General features: G+C 40.4%; 2 protein-coding genes across 2 annotated transcripts in view; one reads left to right on the forward strand and one right to left on the reverse strand.

The window, feature by feature from the left end:
• The window catches only part of CNOT4 (CCR4-NOT transcription complex subunit 4), a 44,496-nt gene extending 32,456 nt beyond the window's left edge, over window positions 1–12,040 (reverse strand). The window contains exon 1 of the mRNA XM_072398960.1: window positions 11,776–12,040. The gene's annotated coding sequence lies outside the window, so the exon portion shown is untranslated. The remainder of the gene's footprint in view (window positions 1–11,775) is intronic.
• A 674-nt stretch (window positions 12,041–12,714) lies between these two features.
• NUP205 (nucleoporin 205) overlaps window positions 12,715–20,103 on the forward strand; it is a gene marked incomplete at its 3' end in the record, with an annotated part of 35,342 nt that continues 27,953 nt past the window's right edge. Inside the window, 7 exon segments of the mRNA XM_072400178.1 lie at window positions 12,715–12,847; window positions 15,538–15,680; window positions 17,034–17,205; window positions 17,923–18,067; window positions 18,881–19,040; window positions 19,432–19,660; window positions 19,744–19,908. Coding sequence (XP_072256279.1) covers window positions 12,820–12,847; window positions 15,538–15,680; window positions 17,034–17,205; window positions 17,923–18,067; window positions 18,881–19,040; window positions 19,432–19,660; window positions 19,744–19,908 — 1,042 coding nt within the window.

Genomic DNA, 20,103 nt, shown 5'->3' on the forward strand with positions numbered 1-20,103 from the left:
TGTTTCTCATCTCACTCACACATATACTGAGCTGGTCTAGAAGTGTAAAAAATGTCATGAGATTCCATGTGTAGAATATCTTGCCTAAGAATATAGAAAAAAAATTTATTTGGCCAATATTTAGTATCCCCATAAGTTTTTCTGCTAAAGTTATTGGTTGCAGCTTTTCTCAGGTATGAGTTAAATGTGCAAAACAGAATCTACAAAAACTGTCAGCTACCATTTATCCTCGTTCACCATAGAAGATACTTAAAAAGCCAAATCACTTTTGTGGTTTTAGAATAACTCCCCCAAAACATTTTTTGCTTTAAAGCAAACTGCACCCACAATGGCACTGTAAATATTTAGTTGTGTGCATCAACATTATCCCATTCATTGTTCATATTGTTTTGAGAAGACATTCACAATTGGCCTGGATAGGCATCAATGCACATACATTGTGGTGTGGAGCATTTTCCAAAAAAAGTCACATGCATTTGGCGGTGCGTTGCAATGTATTCACAGCCCATTTAGAATCAATTAGATTTCCCAATGCAAAACATTTGAGAAGTGTACAGGGGCATTTAAGGTCTGAGGTTTATAAATCCAGTGGTCTTTACCTCTTTATTGTCGCAACACTGAGGCGATTTCACCAATTATACAGTGACAATACTAAGCAGCTGCTTTCCCTGAACAAAACTCATAAAAGGACAGGCCCCCACACCCACTGTACACTATTATGTGTGAGGTTTACAATCAGTCAACAAGCCACAGTGACATCACAGCAATCTTAGGAATTTAAGATTTGCTCATTCAAGTGTGCTAGTAAACCTCTCCAGGTTATTTTTGCCTTGCTTACGTCTACAAAGTGCTCAGGACCTCTCAATGGTCAGCGCTGCGGCCATGCTGTAAAGGTATCCTAAAGGCAACTTCCACTATGGTCAAAAACAAAGGTTGTATGATCCTTTGTTCATGAAGGTTCCTTTTAGCACTGCACAATGAAAACAAGTGCAGGTCATTTGAATGACTTTCACCTAAATTGGCCATACCTAATGTGTATCTTCTACTATGGTACAGACTGCAAGATGCTCTTATGCATGTCAATGCCTGTGTGTACAAATCCCAACTAAAGCCAAAGCAAATACTCAAAGAAATCATAGTTATTTGTGTCAATTATGACTACTGCCTTTAAAATGAACTTTTCAACAGCTAAAGAGCTGCAACGCCTTTTAGTTTCCCTTTAACGGATTGCTTACAACCTATTCTCTTAGAACTACAAGTCCCAACCTCCTCACTTAAATTATTCATTGGGCAGTGCACAAGTACATAGGATAGATGTAGATAACCTGCACATTACATTGCTTCTTGTACCTGGTCCACTTGATTGCTATTAGAATTTGTTTGGTATGGTAATGGTTAATGCCTAAAAATAATCTAAAATTTAAGAACAAAAAAAAAAAAGTTATCGCGGTGTAAGCATTGGTAGATTTCCCTTACTTTCAGTGTAAATGATGGTGTCACCAAATTCAAAAACCCATATCCACTTTTATCTATTTAATCTACATCACATTTTAACTGGACTTTTTAGGCACCTCTCAACTAAATCACATTTTAAATACAAATAAAATTATAATTTGTTAAAAACAGGCATATCATTAATCTAACATTTACAGACAGTCTGTATCCAGTCCCAATTTGAAAATGTTTCACAGAATCTGCTTCCTCAGGAGTTACGAGACTGGTGTCAAAAATCACTTGTTAAAAACATCAAAACCATTTCCTGGTATTCAATCTGGTGATGGCAAATTTCCTAATAGAGCCGGACAGGCAACGATTATAGCTGTGGTAGACACCCCACAGCTAATATTTCTATTTTAAATGGGTAAAACAAACAATTCCTCCAGCATTCATGGTATATATTTCTCAAGGCTGTTTAATTCTTACTGATAGATTGTATTCTCAAAATTTTTCCCAACTTTCCTACTGGGGGGTGTCTGGTGGTTCAAAATTGTTGGTGGACGGCAAGTGAGGTCATTTAAATTTTTGACACCAGTCTTATAACTTCTGAAGTAGATTCTGCTAAACGGCATCACAATTTAGAACTAGACAGACTGTGTATATATTAAAAATGAAAGACGTCTGTTTTTAACAAATCAAAATGTCTAATTAACATATGTGATTTAATTGAATGGTGCCTTAAGAGTCCAGGTGAAAAGGGATGAAATTTGAACCCTCTTCAATGGCACACACAAGTTTACAAGAATAACTCTTATTTCAGTAAAATATACCACCATTTGAGGGTGTATTTCATGAGGGTAAGATGTAATGGGAGGGGTAGATTATAGAAAGTCCCCTCACTTTCTCCCCAAGGTATACCACTAATGCTGGATATCCACTTTTAGGTTCAGAAACACTTTCAAAAATGGAAAGATTCAATTTATTTTCTGTTCCCTATACAGGAGTTATTTTTTTAGTGTCCTCAATTCCTGTCTAGATATTATTCTGAATATCAATCTCTTGCTACTACAGTGTTTAGCCAAACAACGTTCTCTGTTCATACAAGCAATAGTAAGTAGTGCTGGCTAATGGACTGGTTTCGGTAAAGGCCTGTGTAAGGGAGTAGACATTGCATATATGAATAAAAAGCAATGATCTGCTGTGCACTGCTGGAGGAAGAAAATTCAGTGTTTGTATAGGATGTGACTAACAGATATGAAGTCACTGTCACACTTATAAGATGACTAGTTCTTCCACTGCAATCACTGACAGCAGTGATGATGACTAGAGGCTCAGTGACAGTATAAACACTTGTGTCCACTTCCCTGAATTTTACTGCACAATGCCTGAGATTTGCACAACCTGTTTTTCTATCGGTCTTATTTACAGCAATGTGTAGAATTGCATCTTATAAGTAGGTAGATATGCAGTTACGGTCTATAACATGTCAGATACAACTGTACAGAGTGCTCAATAAGTTATCTGAACCAGATCATTGAAACAGCAGTAAAGTAAAACCAATGTGTGGAACAAAAACATCCTGAATATGTGAAGAAATTAACTATGGCTGTTCTACATTCATAACTACAAATTAATCAATAACCCAAATCAAGACATGCAATGGGATTCAGCGGTTAGTCTGCGCCTGCTCTGAGGCAGCCTGAACTGGAAAGAAATGGGTTGCCACATTTCAGCTCCTTTGCATGTAGAGTACAAACTTGTAAGGCCGTATGCCACACATACATATTTTTTTTAACCTTCTATAACCGTAACAAAAATGGAGTTACCTGGACCTGACAAGAGGACCTGTTTTGTAAAGCTATGGCCCAAAAGGGAGCAGAAGAAAAGTAGAAACCAACTTTCTGCAAAAAACTTTTAATTGCTTTAATTTGTACTGAATCTCTGTGGCCATCTTGGAGGAGATAACGTTCCAGAAAATGCCCTACCCTGATCATGAATATTGTGATGAATGGTAGTTAAGTTATCATGAAACAGTGGTGGAGGAGGCAAAGATCCACATGATTGTAAGAAGCTAAATCGAGAAGATCCTTGCGCTGCAGGATCTCAGTTACAGCTTCTTTCCAGAAAGAGAACACAACCATATCTCAGTCCAAATTTTCAGGGAGCTTTACCTATTTACCCCACCGGTGGAAGCATCAACGCAAGCCGCGATAAATAGTGGAGCAACAGCAAGAAGAGGCACCGAAGCTCCGGCGCCTCCAGTAGTTCCCAAAGCCCCCTGGCCGATCCGGAGCCACGGGTTGCCGGCTGGAATAGGCCGGGGTTGCCGGCTGGAATAGGCCTGACTTGCCAGGGGGCGTTAAGTCGGAACGAACTACCGGCTAGGCCGTATCAGACCTAAAGGCGTAATTTGACGACCACTGCCCTAATAGAAAGCAAACCTAAAACTGTTGAACTTCGGTTAATAAAGGGTTATGGAAATGGATTATTTTCAAGAAAGGGCAATTGCTTGGAAGCCCCCATAACTCCTTCATGCCAGTTGCTCTGGATATGACATCAATATGAAAACCATGATACACAAGTACATAAAAGTAACAATAGGAAAAAAAACTGAAACCAAGAATGAAGGCAGAAAGACCAGGTGGTCTATCAAGTCTGGCCCTTTATGCAGAGCTACGGAGTCTGTGTAGTTTTGCAGACTAACTTCAGGTACACAAAAGCTTCCGACTCTACAGTCCGACTTTTTGTATTTACTTTTTAAGCTTTTTATATTAGACCAGCGTTTTTCAAATAAGGTTTCCCCAGAGGTTGCTAGTGGTTCCTTGAGCAACAAACAATTTTTGGAGTCAATGGTCAATTTAACAGCCAAAGATCTTTTGGCTATCTGAAGGGTGACATTCTTCCCCGTCCAGCAATTTAGGATGAATTCTTCACACCAACCACCACTCTAATATACTGTGATCTGTGGATCTAGTAAAAATAGAAGGTTTTCCGTGAAGACCAAAAAGGTATTTCTAGAGTTGCCCCAGGTTAAAAAGGTTACAAAACAATGTGTTAGAGCAGGGGTCCCCGGCCATCTGACAGCTAAGCCGGGAAACATCTGTGGTCCGTGGTCTTGGCTTGGGGGGTACACCAGCCAAAGTAACGGACCATGACACCCGTACGCATTGCAGGCTCAGGGCGGTGGGCAGGTTGAGTCTCTGGTCTGAGCCTGTGATGGGAGAGTGGGCAGGTTCGGGCATCATGACATCACTCTAGGGTAAGTTTCTTCCCCTTTGAGTGATGCAGGTCTCCCCGCACATGTGGGCAAATAAATAGAAGTTGTAGTTTTGATAAAACACTTAATCTAGCTTCTTTTTACAATCTTCCAGAGCAGCCAATCAGTGGCCCTGTCTGATCAGGTCTTTCGTGCCAGTCCTTCAGGACTCTCCAGCAGAGATCATGTGGTCAAGGTCTAAAGGCTGGTCACGTGACTGCACACTGGACCAATGCAGGTTGTCAAGACAAGTAATATAGGCAACAAGCAATATAAACTTTGGGGACACCAGAAAATTGCTTAAAAAATAAAATTGTATTGAGTGTCAAACGAAACAGTCCTTGAAAATAGCTTTATATAAGTTAATTACTGAACATAACAGCCCACCTATCAAGCTAGCAAAGACAGCTATAATATTGCATTTCTGATGGTTCCCCTTTAAGTATACAAAATAAAAGCAACCAGTAGAACAATTAAATAGTGTAGAAAAAACTCCACAAATGTTAAGGTACTGCTAATACAAAAAAAAAAATAGGGAATCCAGCAGAAGTACTGTGGAATTCAGCAAATCTGATAAGCTGCTTCCTGCAACACAGTAACATACACAAAGGTCAATTCAAGTCATATTGTACACATCATCACACTCACACACTACATCACCATGCAATGAGGAAGGACTGGGAAGGTAAATTTGTAAGCAAACAACTCATTATGGGTGACTGACACTGGGAAGTTACACACACATCACACAGAAAAATCCCAGCCCAGCATATGTGGTGATCTGTAAGTGCTCAGGTACAGCACTAACTAAAAAAAATAAAAAAGGGGTGGTGAAGGAGGCTATGTTAGGAAAAAGCAAGGACTTGGCAGCAGTGTATACGTAAGGCAGCGTTAGCTCTTTAGATACACCTAGGAGTAATCAGCATACATCAAGGTAATGATCTGGAGAAGAATTATAGGGACCAAACTTTTCCTTTCGTTATTACACTGCGGGAATCATAAGAGAATTACAAAGACGGAGAAAAGAAACCAGGTAGAACACACGTGATTGGTTTGCGCCAAGAGATCATCTCATGCCTAGGCAGCTCTCGTTTGTTCCTTCGGAGAACATTTCTGCCAGCTCTGACCTTTCTACCCAACGCTACCAATAAAAGTAACATTCCTGTCCTCTTGTAACATTTGACAGATGGGAAAGTTATGATTGTGTCTGCCCTGCCACATCTATCTAGACCCTAACATACTTGGGACATTCTAAGAACAGGCACATGGTTCCCATACCAAAAAGTGCATGGTCATCACATAAATGAGTTTCAAACAATGAACATATTCAGGTAATAAACAAATCAAACAAAATTATCTTTGGTCAAAATCACCATAACACTTGATATACATTTTGTAGAATTGTTAGGAAATACAACAATACAGATATATCATTATAGACTTCATTTTGAAACATTTTTATCATTTTCTGCCTATTGATGACTACACCTGGCATAAAAATGTACAATCACACTCCAATAAAAAGACACCAGCATTGGTGGACACCATGAGGCAAGAAGTATCCTAATATACTGACAAGGCTTTGTTTGAAAATTCTGCCCATGTAGACTCATATCCAGAGAAAGATAATTTTGTTTTGCTTTGAAATTCTCTTATTACTTTATTTATACCGACATAAAGGGGTGAAGGAAGGTTGGCCTGACACCAAGGAGTTTCAGACAAATGGCAGCTTATATATTTCCTTTTAGGACTGGTATACTTTAAGCCAGTGGAACGTTCTCCCTGACACTTTTTGAAAAGGGTTCTGAGGTCCCTGGGGGTCAATGGTTTCTAGGTATAGTTATTTTTTTCTTATTTTTTAAATAAGCCTGTTTTTCAAAACCAGTCCGTAAGGGAAGCTCAGTTTCCTATTGACCCCAAGTAACCCTCTGATCTCAGGCGTACAAAAAAAATAAAATAAATAATATGTAATGAGTTGATTGACTCAAAAGCAGCATACTAACCTGAATAATAACTACAATGACTGCCCAGCATCAAACACAGAGGGCTCAGTTTTGTTCATAGCTTTTCATAGAACAAATACAGACTAGTGTTTTGTGTGCAGTAACCTTTCAGACAGCTTCTAACAGAAGTCTTAAAACACCTAATGCATTCCTTAGTCACAATTTAAGACTAATGGACAGAAATATTAATCGCTTGCTGTAGCTTTAAGCATGTTTTGAGCAAGCGTTTAAAGTTTAGCCAGCTAACAGCTTTTGTAAAGCAACAGCCAGGGCTCCCATTAACATAGTGGACGCATAGTGCACATTCAGTGCTGAGGCACTTGTGCCATAAGCTTTAAAACGGTATATCTGGAATGTTATGTGCTCCACCTTTTTGTCTTTTTTTTTCTTTTGTATTGCACTTATTTATGTTTTTTTAGGTTTATATTTAAACTTTTTTCAATAAAAAGATTAAAAAACTGTATATCTGTAGTGTAAGTATGATGAGATTTGGAGAGATCACTGCTCGTACTTGCTGGATTGGAATCTGTTTATCAGGACCTACTGTGCAAGAAGATCCATTCCTCATTAAAGAGATCCGTACTTTCTCCACCTCTGCTGCTTCATTATCCCAACAATTTCCAGATTATGGGCTATAAAGAGGGAAGCTTCAAAACAAGGCAGATAAGCCCAACTTCTTTAACAAATGACCATCTTCTCAGAGTCAAGAAGACGATTGGGAATAGATCAGCTGGAGGGAGCCTACAGGCAATATCACTCCTTTGCCTCTGCTGGCCCTTTTCAGATACCACCAAACAAAAGCAAATAAAACAATTATTATAGCAAAGCAGAGACCATACATTGACCTTCCCTTCTATTACTGTCACCCAAATTCACTAGAAGAAGTCCCAAAATTCCTACTCAAGGTGATAGTAAAACAAAATTATTAAAGTTTTCCTTGGCCCTGGTATTACCCTCAAAGAAACATTCACCGGCAGCAGTAAGTTGTACAACCCTGAGGTAATAGGCTGAGGGTTAGTAACAGCAACTTATGTCTACTCATTGCTAGAACGGGAAAAGCTGAGATTCCTTTGCCATATTTCCCACAGCTGATAACTCCATTAACACTCCAACAACATGTATAGTAACAGCCAAAGTAATACACACATACATATATAGAATATATATTTGTCCTATGGAGACGGCAGATCACTCCCAAGATGGCAAAGGTAAACGTTTGCTAGGGAGTAAGATATAAAAGACAACTGAATGCGAGCAATTTGTGCATACCAGAATCTGACCTTGTATCAGTCTCCAGCAATCCCTGTAGAACAGAGCTGGAGGGTGAGAGGAAGAAGCAGTACAAAAGAACCAACTGGCTTATGTATTGACTAAAGAAGAAATAGTTGAAAGAGAAGCTCACTGATCTGACTCTACGTTTACTGTTCAGTCACAGGCCAGGGAATGTCAAGATGATCTGAATCACAGGAAGTGGGATGAATTGAGCTGCCTATAAGACTGGGTGCTTCAAGTGAAACAATCCTGTTAGGTGAATCTCTAGATTGAAGCTAAATACTGAAGAAAAAGCTGGTTTTCTTATTTTATCTTTCATGTCCTATACAATGTTATCTTATTTTTTGCCTAGAAATCTGTTTACAGTATTTTTATTGGATTCAGTTTAGAAATAAGTCATAGAAATTTGAAAAGCTTAAATCTTTAAATTAAAATCATTTGAAACATTTCAGTCCATGCTCAGTAGAAATAACTTGGACATTTTTTTTTTTTTTTACAGTGCTGGGTCCTAGGTTTGAATCCCCACAGGGACACTCTGTGCAAGAAGAGTGCACATTCTCCCCATTATTGTGTGGGTTTCCTCTGCACACTCCGGTAGCCTCCCATCCCAAAAAACATGCAATGTCACCAGACTTCCCCAGACCTTGGAATATGTGAATTGTCAGGTGGCACACTATTACAAGAATTTTTTTTGGGCATTCTGATATTTTTCAGTCCTGACTTGGCACATGTGCAATCCTATTTTTTGGCTTTTTTAAGTCAACATCTGTGTGTGTTTTATTTAACACCTGTACCCTGCATATATGCTAGGATGGCCGTTCCGTACCATTGCGGCCAACAGTAAGATTCAGATGTCAATGGATATGTACAGAGCAATAGCATAACCAAATGCCAAAAGCATACATCATTTCCAGTGCAGTAATAGCACGTTCCCCACAAACAACAACCTTTTTTATTTTTTTTAGAAATAAAACTAATAATGCCATAGTAACTTACAAAGCGGAACTGTACAATCGTACCAATAGAAACAAATCTACCATCTGGTATTACAACGATAAGATTTGTATTTCCAAGTGACTTTGTTGGTCATTATTGGTAAAACAATCTCTGAAACTAAAAGCCCAAATCAAACAGCTGACAATTACTCTATTTCCCATTTACAAAATATACCTAAAAGCCAACATAAACACAAATACAATAGACTGTATTTTCTACTATCATTTATACAGATGGTGCACAAGAATATAAACACACTTTGATGTGGAAACAGGGAAGAGAATAAAAGTTGAATAAAACAAGAAAGGCTTTCATCAAAGAAAACACAAAATAAATAAAGTCACAAAAACAATAATTAAAAGCCAAGATTTTGATGCACAAACTGTATGAGATAAACAAAGCACATACACGGTATCTGAATGGAAAGCAGACCCTTGTAATCTGTATACAAACACATATTAAATATAAAGCGGTCAGCCAGTGTCACAGTCCATGCCGGTGCTCCCTGTCACTGGCGAGTGTTAAAAAGTCATCCCACAGACCCCTCTTTGCCATTTTGGGACAGCCTTGTACATGTGTCCCCCTCCCAAACTCAGGAGCTGATTGCATTCTCATTCATACAGGCCAGGGTTCGGGACTATTTGTAATTACTGTAAGCGGTGAGAAGCCGGCGGAATTTTGGGAGTTACTGAAGGGAACAAAGGTTTAACAAATCATGAGAAATATTTATAATATAAAAAACATGAAATCACAAGAAGCAGGTTATCAATAGCATTTAGATTCTAGTTAAGGTTTTGTCAATGTAGGCTAATAAAAAAAATTAATTTGTTGATATTGACAACAAAGGTTTCCAATTCTTTTCGTGCTGCGGGGGTAACAGCTGGTAAACTTATTACTTGTGGAATTGTATGATAAGCCTAATTTTTGTAACACAGGTTGAAGCCACAAACAGGATGAATTGTGTGGGTTATAGAAGTCTGAACGACAATCAAACTGAGGACAGGGGGCTGCAAAAAAAGCATAATGATTAGAGATGCGCAAACTGATCAGTAAATCTGGGGCCTCAGCGAAATCTATACAAATGCAAGAATATATAAGGACCCCATTGCTTCTGCTCAGGATAACGCCAAGCTAAGGGATTGTAAGGAACTAAGACCCATGCAATCAATAGGCTCTATTTATAAAACAGAGAATTAGACATCTCCTTGTGGGAATCTTCCAGGTCCATGTGTTTAGAGGGCAGTAGTTGATGATAGATTTGCTGTTTAATAAAGCCTTTTAGGTCCTTACTCTATTAGAAATGATTGATTGGTTTAGGTAGATCTTTGTGTTCTAGTTTTGGTGAACATTTGAGAAGGATTATTGTAAAATATTTGTGAGCTGTAGGAAGGAAGCGAATGTAAAGTATACCAAGGCAGAACCAACGTTCAGAAAGACATTTACAGGACCTTCAGTTGCTATGGATAGAGCTTTATCAAATGTTACTTTATGTTTATGGATTGAATTTCCCCATTAGGATAATGTATATGGAAAGATGAGGTTAAGGACTGGGGGCAGCATATGGAAAGGACCTCAACATACACAAGTAATATGAGAGGGGCTTGTACCCAGGGGTAACACAGAACTGTAAGAGGGGTGGAAAGTCTTTGGGAAAGATCAAGGAAGAGACTGAAGATGCTTATGACCAGGATGAAGCATGGAGGAAAATGGAATGATCAGGGAGGGGAGGTCTAAGGACTCCAGAGGCTACCTATGATTACACAAGGCCAGCACAGAGACTGGGGGATGTCCATTATCAGGGAGACTGTTTATATTCAGCAGAGACCCCTGGATAGATTTTAGGCTCCCCTATTCAGTGTGTTGGACTTGTGAAATAATTAGGAGCTGCCAATGATCATGGAGAGGCCCAGATGGGAGACTGGAGGCTGCCCATGATTAGCAGAGTCCCTGGATAGGGTATAGGCTCCCCCTAATCAGTGTGTTGGGGTTGTGGAATAATTGGGAGATGTCTCTGATCAAGACTCAAGGCTGGCTGGGAGACTGGAGCTGATTATAACTAGCAGAGACCCCCAAATCAGTTTGTGAGACCTGTGGACAGATTGGGAGATTCCCATGACCATGATAGAGTCTGCATGGACACTACAAACCGTCCAAATCACAGGTATGGCCTGTGGACTGATTGGAGGCTGCCCATGATCAGCAGAGACTTCTGGATATGGTACAGGCTCCCCCCAGACAGGGTATAGGCTCCCCCCAGTGTGTTGGACTGGGGGAATAATTGGAATATGTCTATGATCAGGGTGAGGCCGGCTGGGAGACTGTCCATGATCAGCAGAGCCCCCTGGAAACATTAGAGGCTGCCCATAGTCAATGTGTGGGACCTGAGGACAGACAGGGAGGCTGCCCATGATAGGTTCTGCAGGGACACTCCAAGCTGCCCATATTGCAGGTAAGACCTGTGCACAGACTGGGGCTGCCCATGCTCAGGGATGAAGGACTGCACATGTCAGAAGTGACAGAGAGCGGTGGGTTGGGTATGAGATAGGCGAGGCCAGCAGGGAGACCCGAGGCTGAGATAAGATTTATTTGAAATAGGAGAGGTGAGTGTGTACACCGGAGGCTATACAACATCAGGGTGAGGCCTGCAGGGCTCCCTATTAGAGTGAATGTGTTTGAGGTGGGTGAGGCCCTGTGTGAAGGCTTGGAGGCCGTGTATGGGATGGGTGAGGCCCGGGAGGTCGCATGTGATCTGTGCAGACCCCTCCGGCCTGTCCGGGCCCAGTGACAGCCGCCCCCCTCCTCTGCTCTTACCCTCGCGCCGCTCTCTCTCCAGTGTTGGGCTGGTAATGGCGCGCGGCAGGGGGCGGACCGGCGGCTCCTCCTCCTTTCTGGCACTGTGTATTGGGGGGTCAGATAATTCTCCCTTTTAAACCGGCTAGGGCACGTTATGACACTCAGAGGTCTGCGGGGCTCGTCTGTTCTTGTGCTGGGGGATTCTTCACCACCAGACGGCCACAACCATCTTACATTGGAGGAGGGGGGGTGAGATACTCTGTTCTGGCAGCTGAGGGGAGGGGGCGAGCATTGCGCAGGCGGGAGACGACCGGGAGGAAGAACGAGGCTGCAGCATGGCTGTCGGGGCATGACGGGAAATGTAGTCCAACTTAATGCGTTACTAAACACTAATCTACGCATATCAGACTATTATCCCGGAATGCCTTGCGCGGGGCATTCCAAACATCTTTGACAGTTTTTTTTTTTTTTTTTTAGCGAACCTTATTATAAACGGTCAGTTATTATTCTAATTATTCAAACGTTCTATTTAACGAACAATTGTAATATTATCAAACCCTCGTCAGTTCTAAATAAGGAAGCAAGGGTGCTCCCGAAGTGGCTGATGGGAAACATGGTGCACAGAGTGCTCGATAATATAGGATTAAGTGCAGATGGCACTACATTTCCCATCAGCCCTCGCCACTTTGCCAAATAAATATTTAAAATCAACAAAAAATCAGATTTATTTTTGGACTTTACATTTTTATAATAAATGAAATGCAATACTAAACGCAGAACAGAGTTTTGGTAATACGATATAACAGAGGTCTTGTCAGGCAATTGCGAGATCAGCCGCGAGGTCCTGTTACCTTGACGTTCAGTTTTAGATAGCTGAACTATTTAGCGCTGATAAATAGTTTAGTTTTCGCTTTGGCCTTGATATCTTAGCTGTAAAAATAGACGAACAAAACGCATTTCATTTTATTTTAGGAATTGTTTATCAGCAAAGATTTTTTCAGGCATCTGCAAGGACAGCCCCATTCAAGCCGGCGGGTTCCGGTTGGGAGGTTTGGCACTAAGATGGAGTCGCTGTTGGCGGTAAATTCAGGTAAAAATGAAAGTTGTTATTGTGGGTGATTGGAAGTGAAGGAGAGCTGTTACCGGGGGCTAAGTGGTATAGGAATGGGGAATATAAAACGATTCGAGTGACTCCTGTGCTGGTGTCACACCCCTCTTCATAGAGTAACATGAGAGTCCATGCTTGTGCTGCAGAGTGGCCATGACTGCCAGGGACCTGCTGCATGTAAAGTTTTTTTATTTTGATTTTTTTTCCCAGCAGTCACAATATAAAAAGTGCATATTAAAGGACTGGTGCATTGAAAATTGGTTTTATTACATTTTTGTAGGGGTCACATGGTCAGACAAAGAGAGACATGGGCAGACATAGACATGGGCTCTCTTTGCTTTAGCCGCATACACACATGCAATAATAGTCGTTGGAAAGGATCTAGCTTTAGGATGTTCGTAGCAACCTCTGAAGTCTCATTTCTTGTGTTTCATATAATACTAGACCCAACAAGGGTAATATAATACCATCCACACATTTGGCAGGAAGGGTCGCTGTGAAATCATGTAAATCAGCATTATAGTTTTATTATAGACTTATCTAGATTTGCCCCGACTCTCTGGAATGGTCTTCCTTGTACTATTCGGCTTGCTCTAACTTTCTGTTCATTTAAAAGAGCACCCAAAGCCCATTTTTTTCGAACTTGCTTACCTGTCTTCTTCTGTATTTTGAATAATATTAGTTGGCATTCAGAATTTTGTAATATTATTAATAATAATAAACCGTATTAATATAGCGCCGACATATTATGCAGCACTCTACAAAGTCCATAGTCCTGTCACTAGCTGGCCCTTAAAGGAGCTTACAATCTAATGTCCCTACCATAGTCATATGTCAAGAATACGCTCTAAAGTCAATTTGGGGGAACCAATTAACATAACTGCATGTTCTTGGAATGTGGGAGGAAACTGGAGTACCAGGGGGAAACCCACACAAACACGGAGACAACCTGCAAACTCTATGTAGATAGTGTCTTGGCCGAGATTCAAACCTGGAACACAGCTCTGCAAAGGCCAGACTGCTAACCTCTGACCAACCGTCCCATTTATTTTTAGGGGCTGATCCTGCCTTGGCATCTAAAACACCCAGAATGGTACATAAATGTTCCCCTAGGAATGCTGCTGAAAATGAATGGTCACTATATTGCATGTAACGCTTCCCCCATTTATTCGATTGTTAGCTTTTTGGGGCAGGGTCCTCTCCTCCTCCAGTGTGTCACTATATCTGTCTGTCATTTGCAACCCCTATTTAATGAACAGCACTGTGTAATATGTTGGCGCTACAGAATTTTTTTTAAGCTGGGTGGGAAGAAATTGTAGGTGGTTGGCAGCCCCTGTATTGTAATCCAACTCTTTAGTAACCAGCCAAAAACAGCCGGGTGGGCTGCGAGAACACTGCACTATATAAATACTGTTTTTTAATAATAGAAACATTACCACAATGCAGTAGTGTAAATGTGCTGTAAGGTACAGGAAAACCTCCTCTCTGTGTATTACGATGAGGGACATGGCCAATACTGTTCCATTCCAGACCAGAACACTGCGCAATGACAGCAGGAAGGGCATTTTCACTAATTGAAAGAAAAGTTTTTAGCAGATCAACTGACATTTCACTTTAAATAAGCTGAATGCATTGTAGAAAAATCAAAACAAAAGCCTGAGCCATGTCAGAGGGGGATCATAGCTCTCTGTGTGGAAGCAGTGGCCTCCCCGTAGAGCTCTGATATTGCCTTTCAAGTCACAGCTGAGGAGGGGCAGAATTTTCTAATAAAGCTGTAAATGGTTTCTGAAATAAAAAGATTACGAGTAAGATTTTGCACACTTTATACCCGATACATGTTTGTACCTGAAATCTGTTTAGTTTAATTTAACTGAAACTTCATTTGGGCTTTAACAGTTCATGATATTTGTGCACAAAGTACAGTTGGCTGTTTTTCCTTCACGTCAGCCTTATGATGTCACAGTGACAGTTGAAAAGCATTGTGATGTCATGTCCTCTGTATCTGAAGATTGATAATAGATAGGAGGGGGGGGGGGGATATTCCTGGGCAAGAAGTCTTCCAACATCCCAGACATAGAATGCGGCCCCTCCTCCCTTCTGCAATGTAGGAAATTGCAGAACTAAACCCAGGGGATACTCATCTGCCCCCATTCTATCGCAGGTACCCCCTTTTTCTACCTTCTTCTTTCACGTCTCATCTTGATTGGCTGGGCCAGGATGACGTGCATTTTCTGTTTTATATGTACAAGGTCTTCTATCTGTACCAACAAGTACATTGTGCATTGGCCTACCTGATTAAAACACATTGAATTGTTTGCCTGGTGTTCATTCCGAATAGTTATGTAATGGGTTGGTTGAACCTTATGGACGATAGGAGAGGGGATCGGCGAGTCTATCCTATTTCTGTTGTCTTGACAAGTGAGTTCTGTTTAATTAGGTGAAAAAAAAATGCAGCTTCTACATCTAATGACTGCTAAGCTACAATATACCGGTATTACACTTTAAAGTGTGTGTGTGTGTGTGTGTGGGGGGGGCTGTTAAAGCCAGGTGAAAAGTGAAAGCAATTACTGTTTGTTGCAGCTAACTCTTTACATTTCCTGTACTCTTACTGAATCAGTTTGATAAATACGGTCTGTAGTAACTTGGTGACCTGTTAATCTTCCTTCTTGCAGTGGCCAGTTTATGGGGTCCATACAAAGACATCTGGCAAACAGTGGATAGTGCCTTGCTGAGGAGGCAGCCGGAAGCCATTCATGTCCTGGATATCTTGTTGAAGAAGTACAAACTTGATTTCATCTCCTTGTTTAAAAACCCGGTTTGTTTTTTTTTTTCTTAATTTATTTTTTTAGTAATTAAAATTTGTTGTTGACAACATTAACCCATAAGATAATAAATTTAGCTTTACCATAAAACATTCCTTTCTTCTGTTGTGTAAGCTTTAAAATAGGCAATTAGAGCAGAACTATTTAAGTGCGTGCAAAATGGGAAGGTTTCACTTTTCTATAGTGAGAGGATTAGTCCCAAAGAAATTTAACTCTCACCATCACTTTTAGACTTACAAGTCTCTTTTAAAATATTTAATATACACTAGAAGCTCTAGGCAAGGGATGCCTATTATATCAGATAGATTATTAGGAGAGAACCTGGGTGATTCAGCAAACCCGCAAAGGATTAGTTGGCAAAAATTTTCAAACCTGGACCAGATCCATTCCAGGTTTGTTTCCTTGATCAGCAAGGTTCTCCCATATTAGTCTATTTTCTCCAGTCTTAGGCTACGTACATGTTTATTGGTTCTTGTCCGATAATTGGCTCAGGGCAGATATCGGACGAGAATCTTGCGTGTCTACAGTGCAATTTGTCAATTCCCTGAACAACCATTTCCGCAGATCCATGGACGACGAAAGATCGTAATGCAATGGAAGGGGAGCATGCGCAGCGGGGTGCTGCTTCGTCGTTCTCCCCCTCCCCTGTCCATAGAGCAGTACGGTGCTGTATGTACAGTGCTTGTTCGTGCATCATGCAGTTGTTTGTCTTTGGAAAGGATTGTTAAAAATCCTTTCCAACGACAAATTTTGCACATGTGTAAGTAGCCTTAGAGAGCTTTAATAAATCTGCCCCATTGTGTTGCAGTAAAGTGAGCAATGTCCGAGAGTATTAGGTCTGAATGGATCCTGGAAGTAAACATACTGAAAACTGGCAGTTGGCACATACACATGAAGTATTCGTGTGCAATATTGCATGTCTGCCTAATTAAATACATTTTAGTTTTAAACCTTGTAAAGGATCAAAATTTTTGTTTATTCTGTTTCGTTCCTCCCAGACTTCTGCCACATTGCAAAACCAGGCAGGTGGCTCCACATATTTCCGGTTCAGAGGTTGCAGCTTCCTTTGTCACTTGCTTGGTCCTTGGACAGAAGTTAGGATGCTTTATTCTTTGGCTTCCAAGCTGTACAGAGTGACACTGCAAGCTAAAACCTTGTTGAAATATTAATTATATTAATCCACTGCCTGGCTGTGCATTGTGAATGAGCTAAAACTTTAATTGTATATGTAAATGGTACAGCGCTGCATAATATGTTGGCGCTATATAAATCCTGTATAATAATAATAATATGTACCTGTTTAGTTCAGAATTCTGATTTTCATTTTTTTGTTTTTTTTCCGCCAGCCAAAGAGCCCCCAACAGCATGAAAAAATACAAAAAGCCAGCACAGAGGGGGTGGCCATTAAAGGCCGTCAGGGCACTCAGCTCCTCCCAGAGTCACTCATCAAGGAGGCCTTCATCCTTAGCGACTTGTTCAATATCGGCGAAGTCGCAGCCGTGGAGCTTCTTCTTGCTGGTGTGTGATCTCTTTAATTTCTTATATGTTATATGGGAATTTCATGAACAATACAAACAAGCCAAATGTGTCATACCATCATTTATACAATATGGACACATTATGCAATTTACACATATTGGAGCTGTTAAAAACTCCAAGATGATTATATGATGCTGGTGCACAGTCCTATTCCCAATATATATTTTTGGAGCCCCTCCAAAGATGGTGGGGTGATCACATACACACAAAGTTGTACAGCATTTCACCCACAGACTTCATTTTCTTGCTGCAGACCTTGCTAATGCAGTGGACAAAGTACCAAATTCATATATTTAAGATGAAGTTCCATCATTTTTTATTTACATTATAGAGTTTGTCTTTTAGCCAGTGGTTGTGAAAGTAGATGATAGGCTGTTCACATATAATCAGACTACTATTTGAATCAATGCATGCAGAACTAATACACATATCTTTGTGAACCTTGTGATTTTTCTTATTTTTTTAAATCTAAAATTGTTTATCTGAACTCCTATCTTCTGTTCATGCTACTTGTTTTGTGCCTTAATCTACATAAGTACTACCAACCCCTCACTGTTCACTTTATTCACTCTTCGCTCCTGTTTTATAAAGGGGCAAATGTACCAAGGCAGATTGACCACATTTATTCTGCAAACGCATTATGGTTTTCATAGACAGTTGCTTATACGAAGCTAATAAAAACTTACATGTGTTTAGGAGAACACCAACAGCCTCACTTTCCTGGTCTGACCCGTGGACTGGTCGCTGTTCTTTTATACTGGGATGGGAAGAGATGTATCGCCAATTCTTTAAGAACGCTAATCCAGTCCCGGAAAGGAAGAACATTTACACTGGATCTCAGGTACTTTTACTTGTATTTTAAAGAACTCATTTTGTTAATAAACCTTTTCATAATAGTTTTTATTGTTTATATAGTACAGTGATCTCCCCTGCCTCTTTTAGCCAGGTGCACCACCCGGCACTTTTTAGTAACCACCTGACTGATTTTGGGTTGTTGCTAAACAATTGGGCCACAATACAAAGCTCCTACCCACCTAGAATTTCTTCCCAACCGGCTTAAAAAAATGCTTGGGTTGAAAACTGTAGTAGCTACTTGTGTGTTTCTTGTGTACATAACAGGAATGTGGTTATTTATATATGGATGATCTAAGTCAAGGGTGCCCACAGTTTTTTGGCTTGCGAGCTACTTTTAAAATGACCAAGTCAAAATGACCTACCAACAAAAAAATTTCCATACATATATTTTATATATATATATATTGAATGACATTGAATAGCAGAACATTGCACAGACATTGCACTACAAGACTATAGGGACAGGAAAGCTACAGCTCACCTGTCATAGGAGAATAACGTGCTGCACAAGAAAGAACTGCTAATCTGTACAAAGGTATCTTTGTGCCCTCTCTGCCTCCCTCCCCACTGTTACACAGGCCTTCTAGTGTTGTCTGACGAAAGACATCCCCAGCATCCCCACAGACATACAACAGGGCTGCTGGTAAACAGCAGGGAGGGGTAAGGCAGGGCTCCATGATTGACTCGCGTTGCTTTTGCGATCAACCAGTTGAACGCGATCAACGTGTTGGGCACCCCTGATCTAAGTGATGGTTTCTCACAAAAGGCCCTGTTTACAATTGTTTCTTCTTCTTTACAGTCCAGAGATTATGGCCATGACAACCCATTTCACTGATGATCTCATGGAGAGTGGGCTCACTCAGAAGATTCTTACCCTGGCTTCTCAGATCAATGTGAACAATGAATTTGATAAACTTCAGAAAGAACGAGGATTAGGCAATGAGAAGCATCGAAAGGAGGCAAGTTAACTGGGAGATTAAACAAGACTAACGCTGTTTGAGAAATACCTTCTATGTGTATATTGTTTAACAAATAAAGATCAGTTTATAAAGCAATGAATCTGACATTTACTGAAATATTCCTTGGTGGAAAATCTTCCAGGCCCATTTGTTTCAGTAACAGTATTTAATTCTCCACCAGGTAATGTTTTAGTGAATGTCTGCTTTATAAGTAGACCACATAAATCTTTTTGTTGTAATGTTAGGCTAAATTAAAGCTAGAAAAATATATTTTTGTCCTTCAGTGTTCACAAACGTACAGTATTTCAGCAGTGTTTTACAAAAAAAAACAGATTACTTAGCAGTGCACAGCCATACTCCAAACCTTAATTGTAGCTTTTCTGTTTTTTAGGTGTCAGACCTCATAAAGGAATGCCGTGAGTCTTTGGCAGAAAGCCTCTTCTGCTGGACCTGCCAGTCTCCACTGCGTAAAGATGACACACTGCTTCTGATTGGATACCTGGAAAAAGTTACTTTGGAAGCAGATGGTACCCTGGACAGTGTTAATTTATACCTCCTTATGGCCCTCCTGTACTGCTTGGATGTAAGCTTTTTGGAGCATGGCACGGAAGATCGGGATGGTATGACCACTCATAGTTAGCGGTGTTCATTTTTGTTTTATTATTGTGTTATAGAGATCTTAGTATGTCCTTCACTCTCTTAGAACTAATTCAGCAATCCCCTCTTCTCAACGAGAGACAGTATGTCGCAGCCATTCATCATCGTCTGCAAGACCCCAAGCCATGGAAATCGGCTGGGCTACAAGCTACTGTTCGTCTGGCATGGGCCCTCACACTGCGAGGTGTATCTCAGTTATGGGAAGCTACAGGTATGTACCAAGCACTGTGACTGTTTTTTATCGTCTGCAGGCTATAGAATTAAAATGTGCATGTCAGGAAACTCAAAATGAACTTGCATAGCACAGGTGTTCCATGGAATGATACATAAACACAAATGTAGCATGTGATGTGTCCGGGCAAACATCTAAATATATAAAAGTTGTTTCACCTATAAAGAATTTATT

This window comes from Pyxicephalus adspersus, chromosome 2, assembly GCF_032062135.1.
Source record: "Pyxicephalus adspersus chromosome 2, UCB_Pads_2.0, whole genome shotgun sequence".
NCBI classification, from domain to species: domain Eukaryota; kingdom Metazoa; phylum Chordata; class Amphibia; order Anura; family Pyxicephalidae; genus Pyxicephalus; species Pyxicephalus adspersus.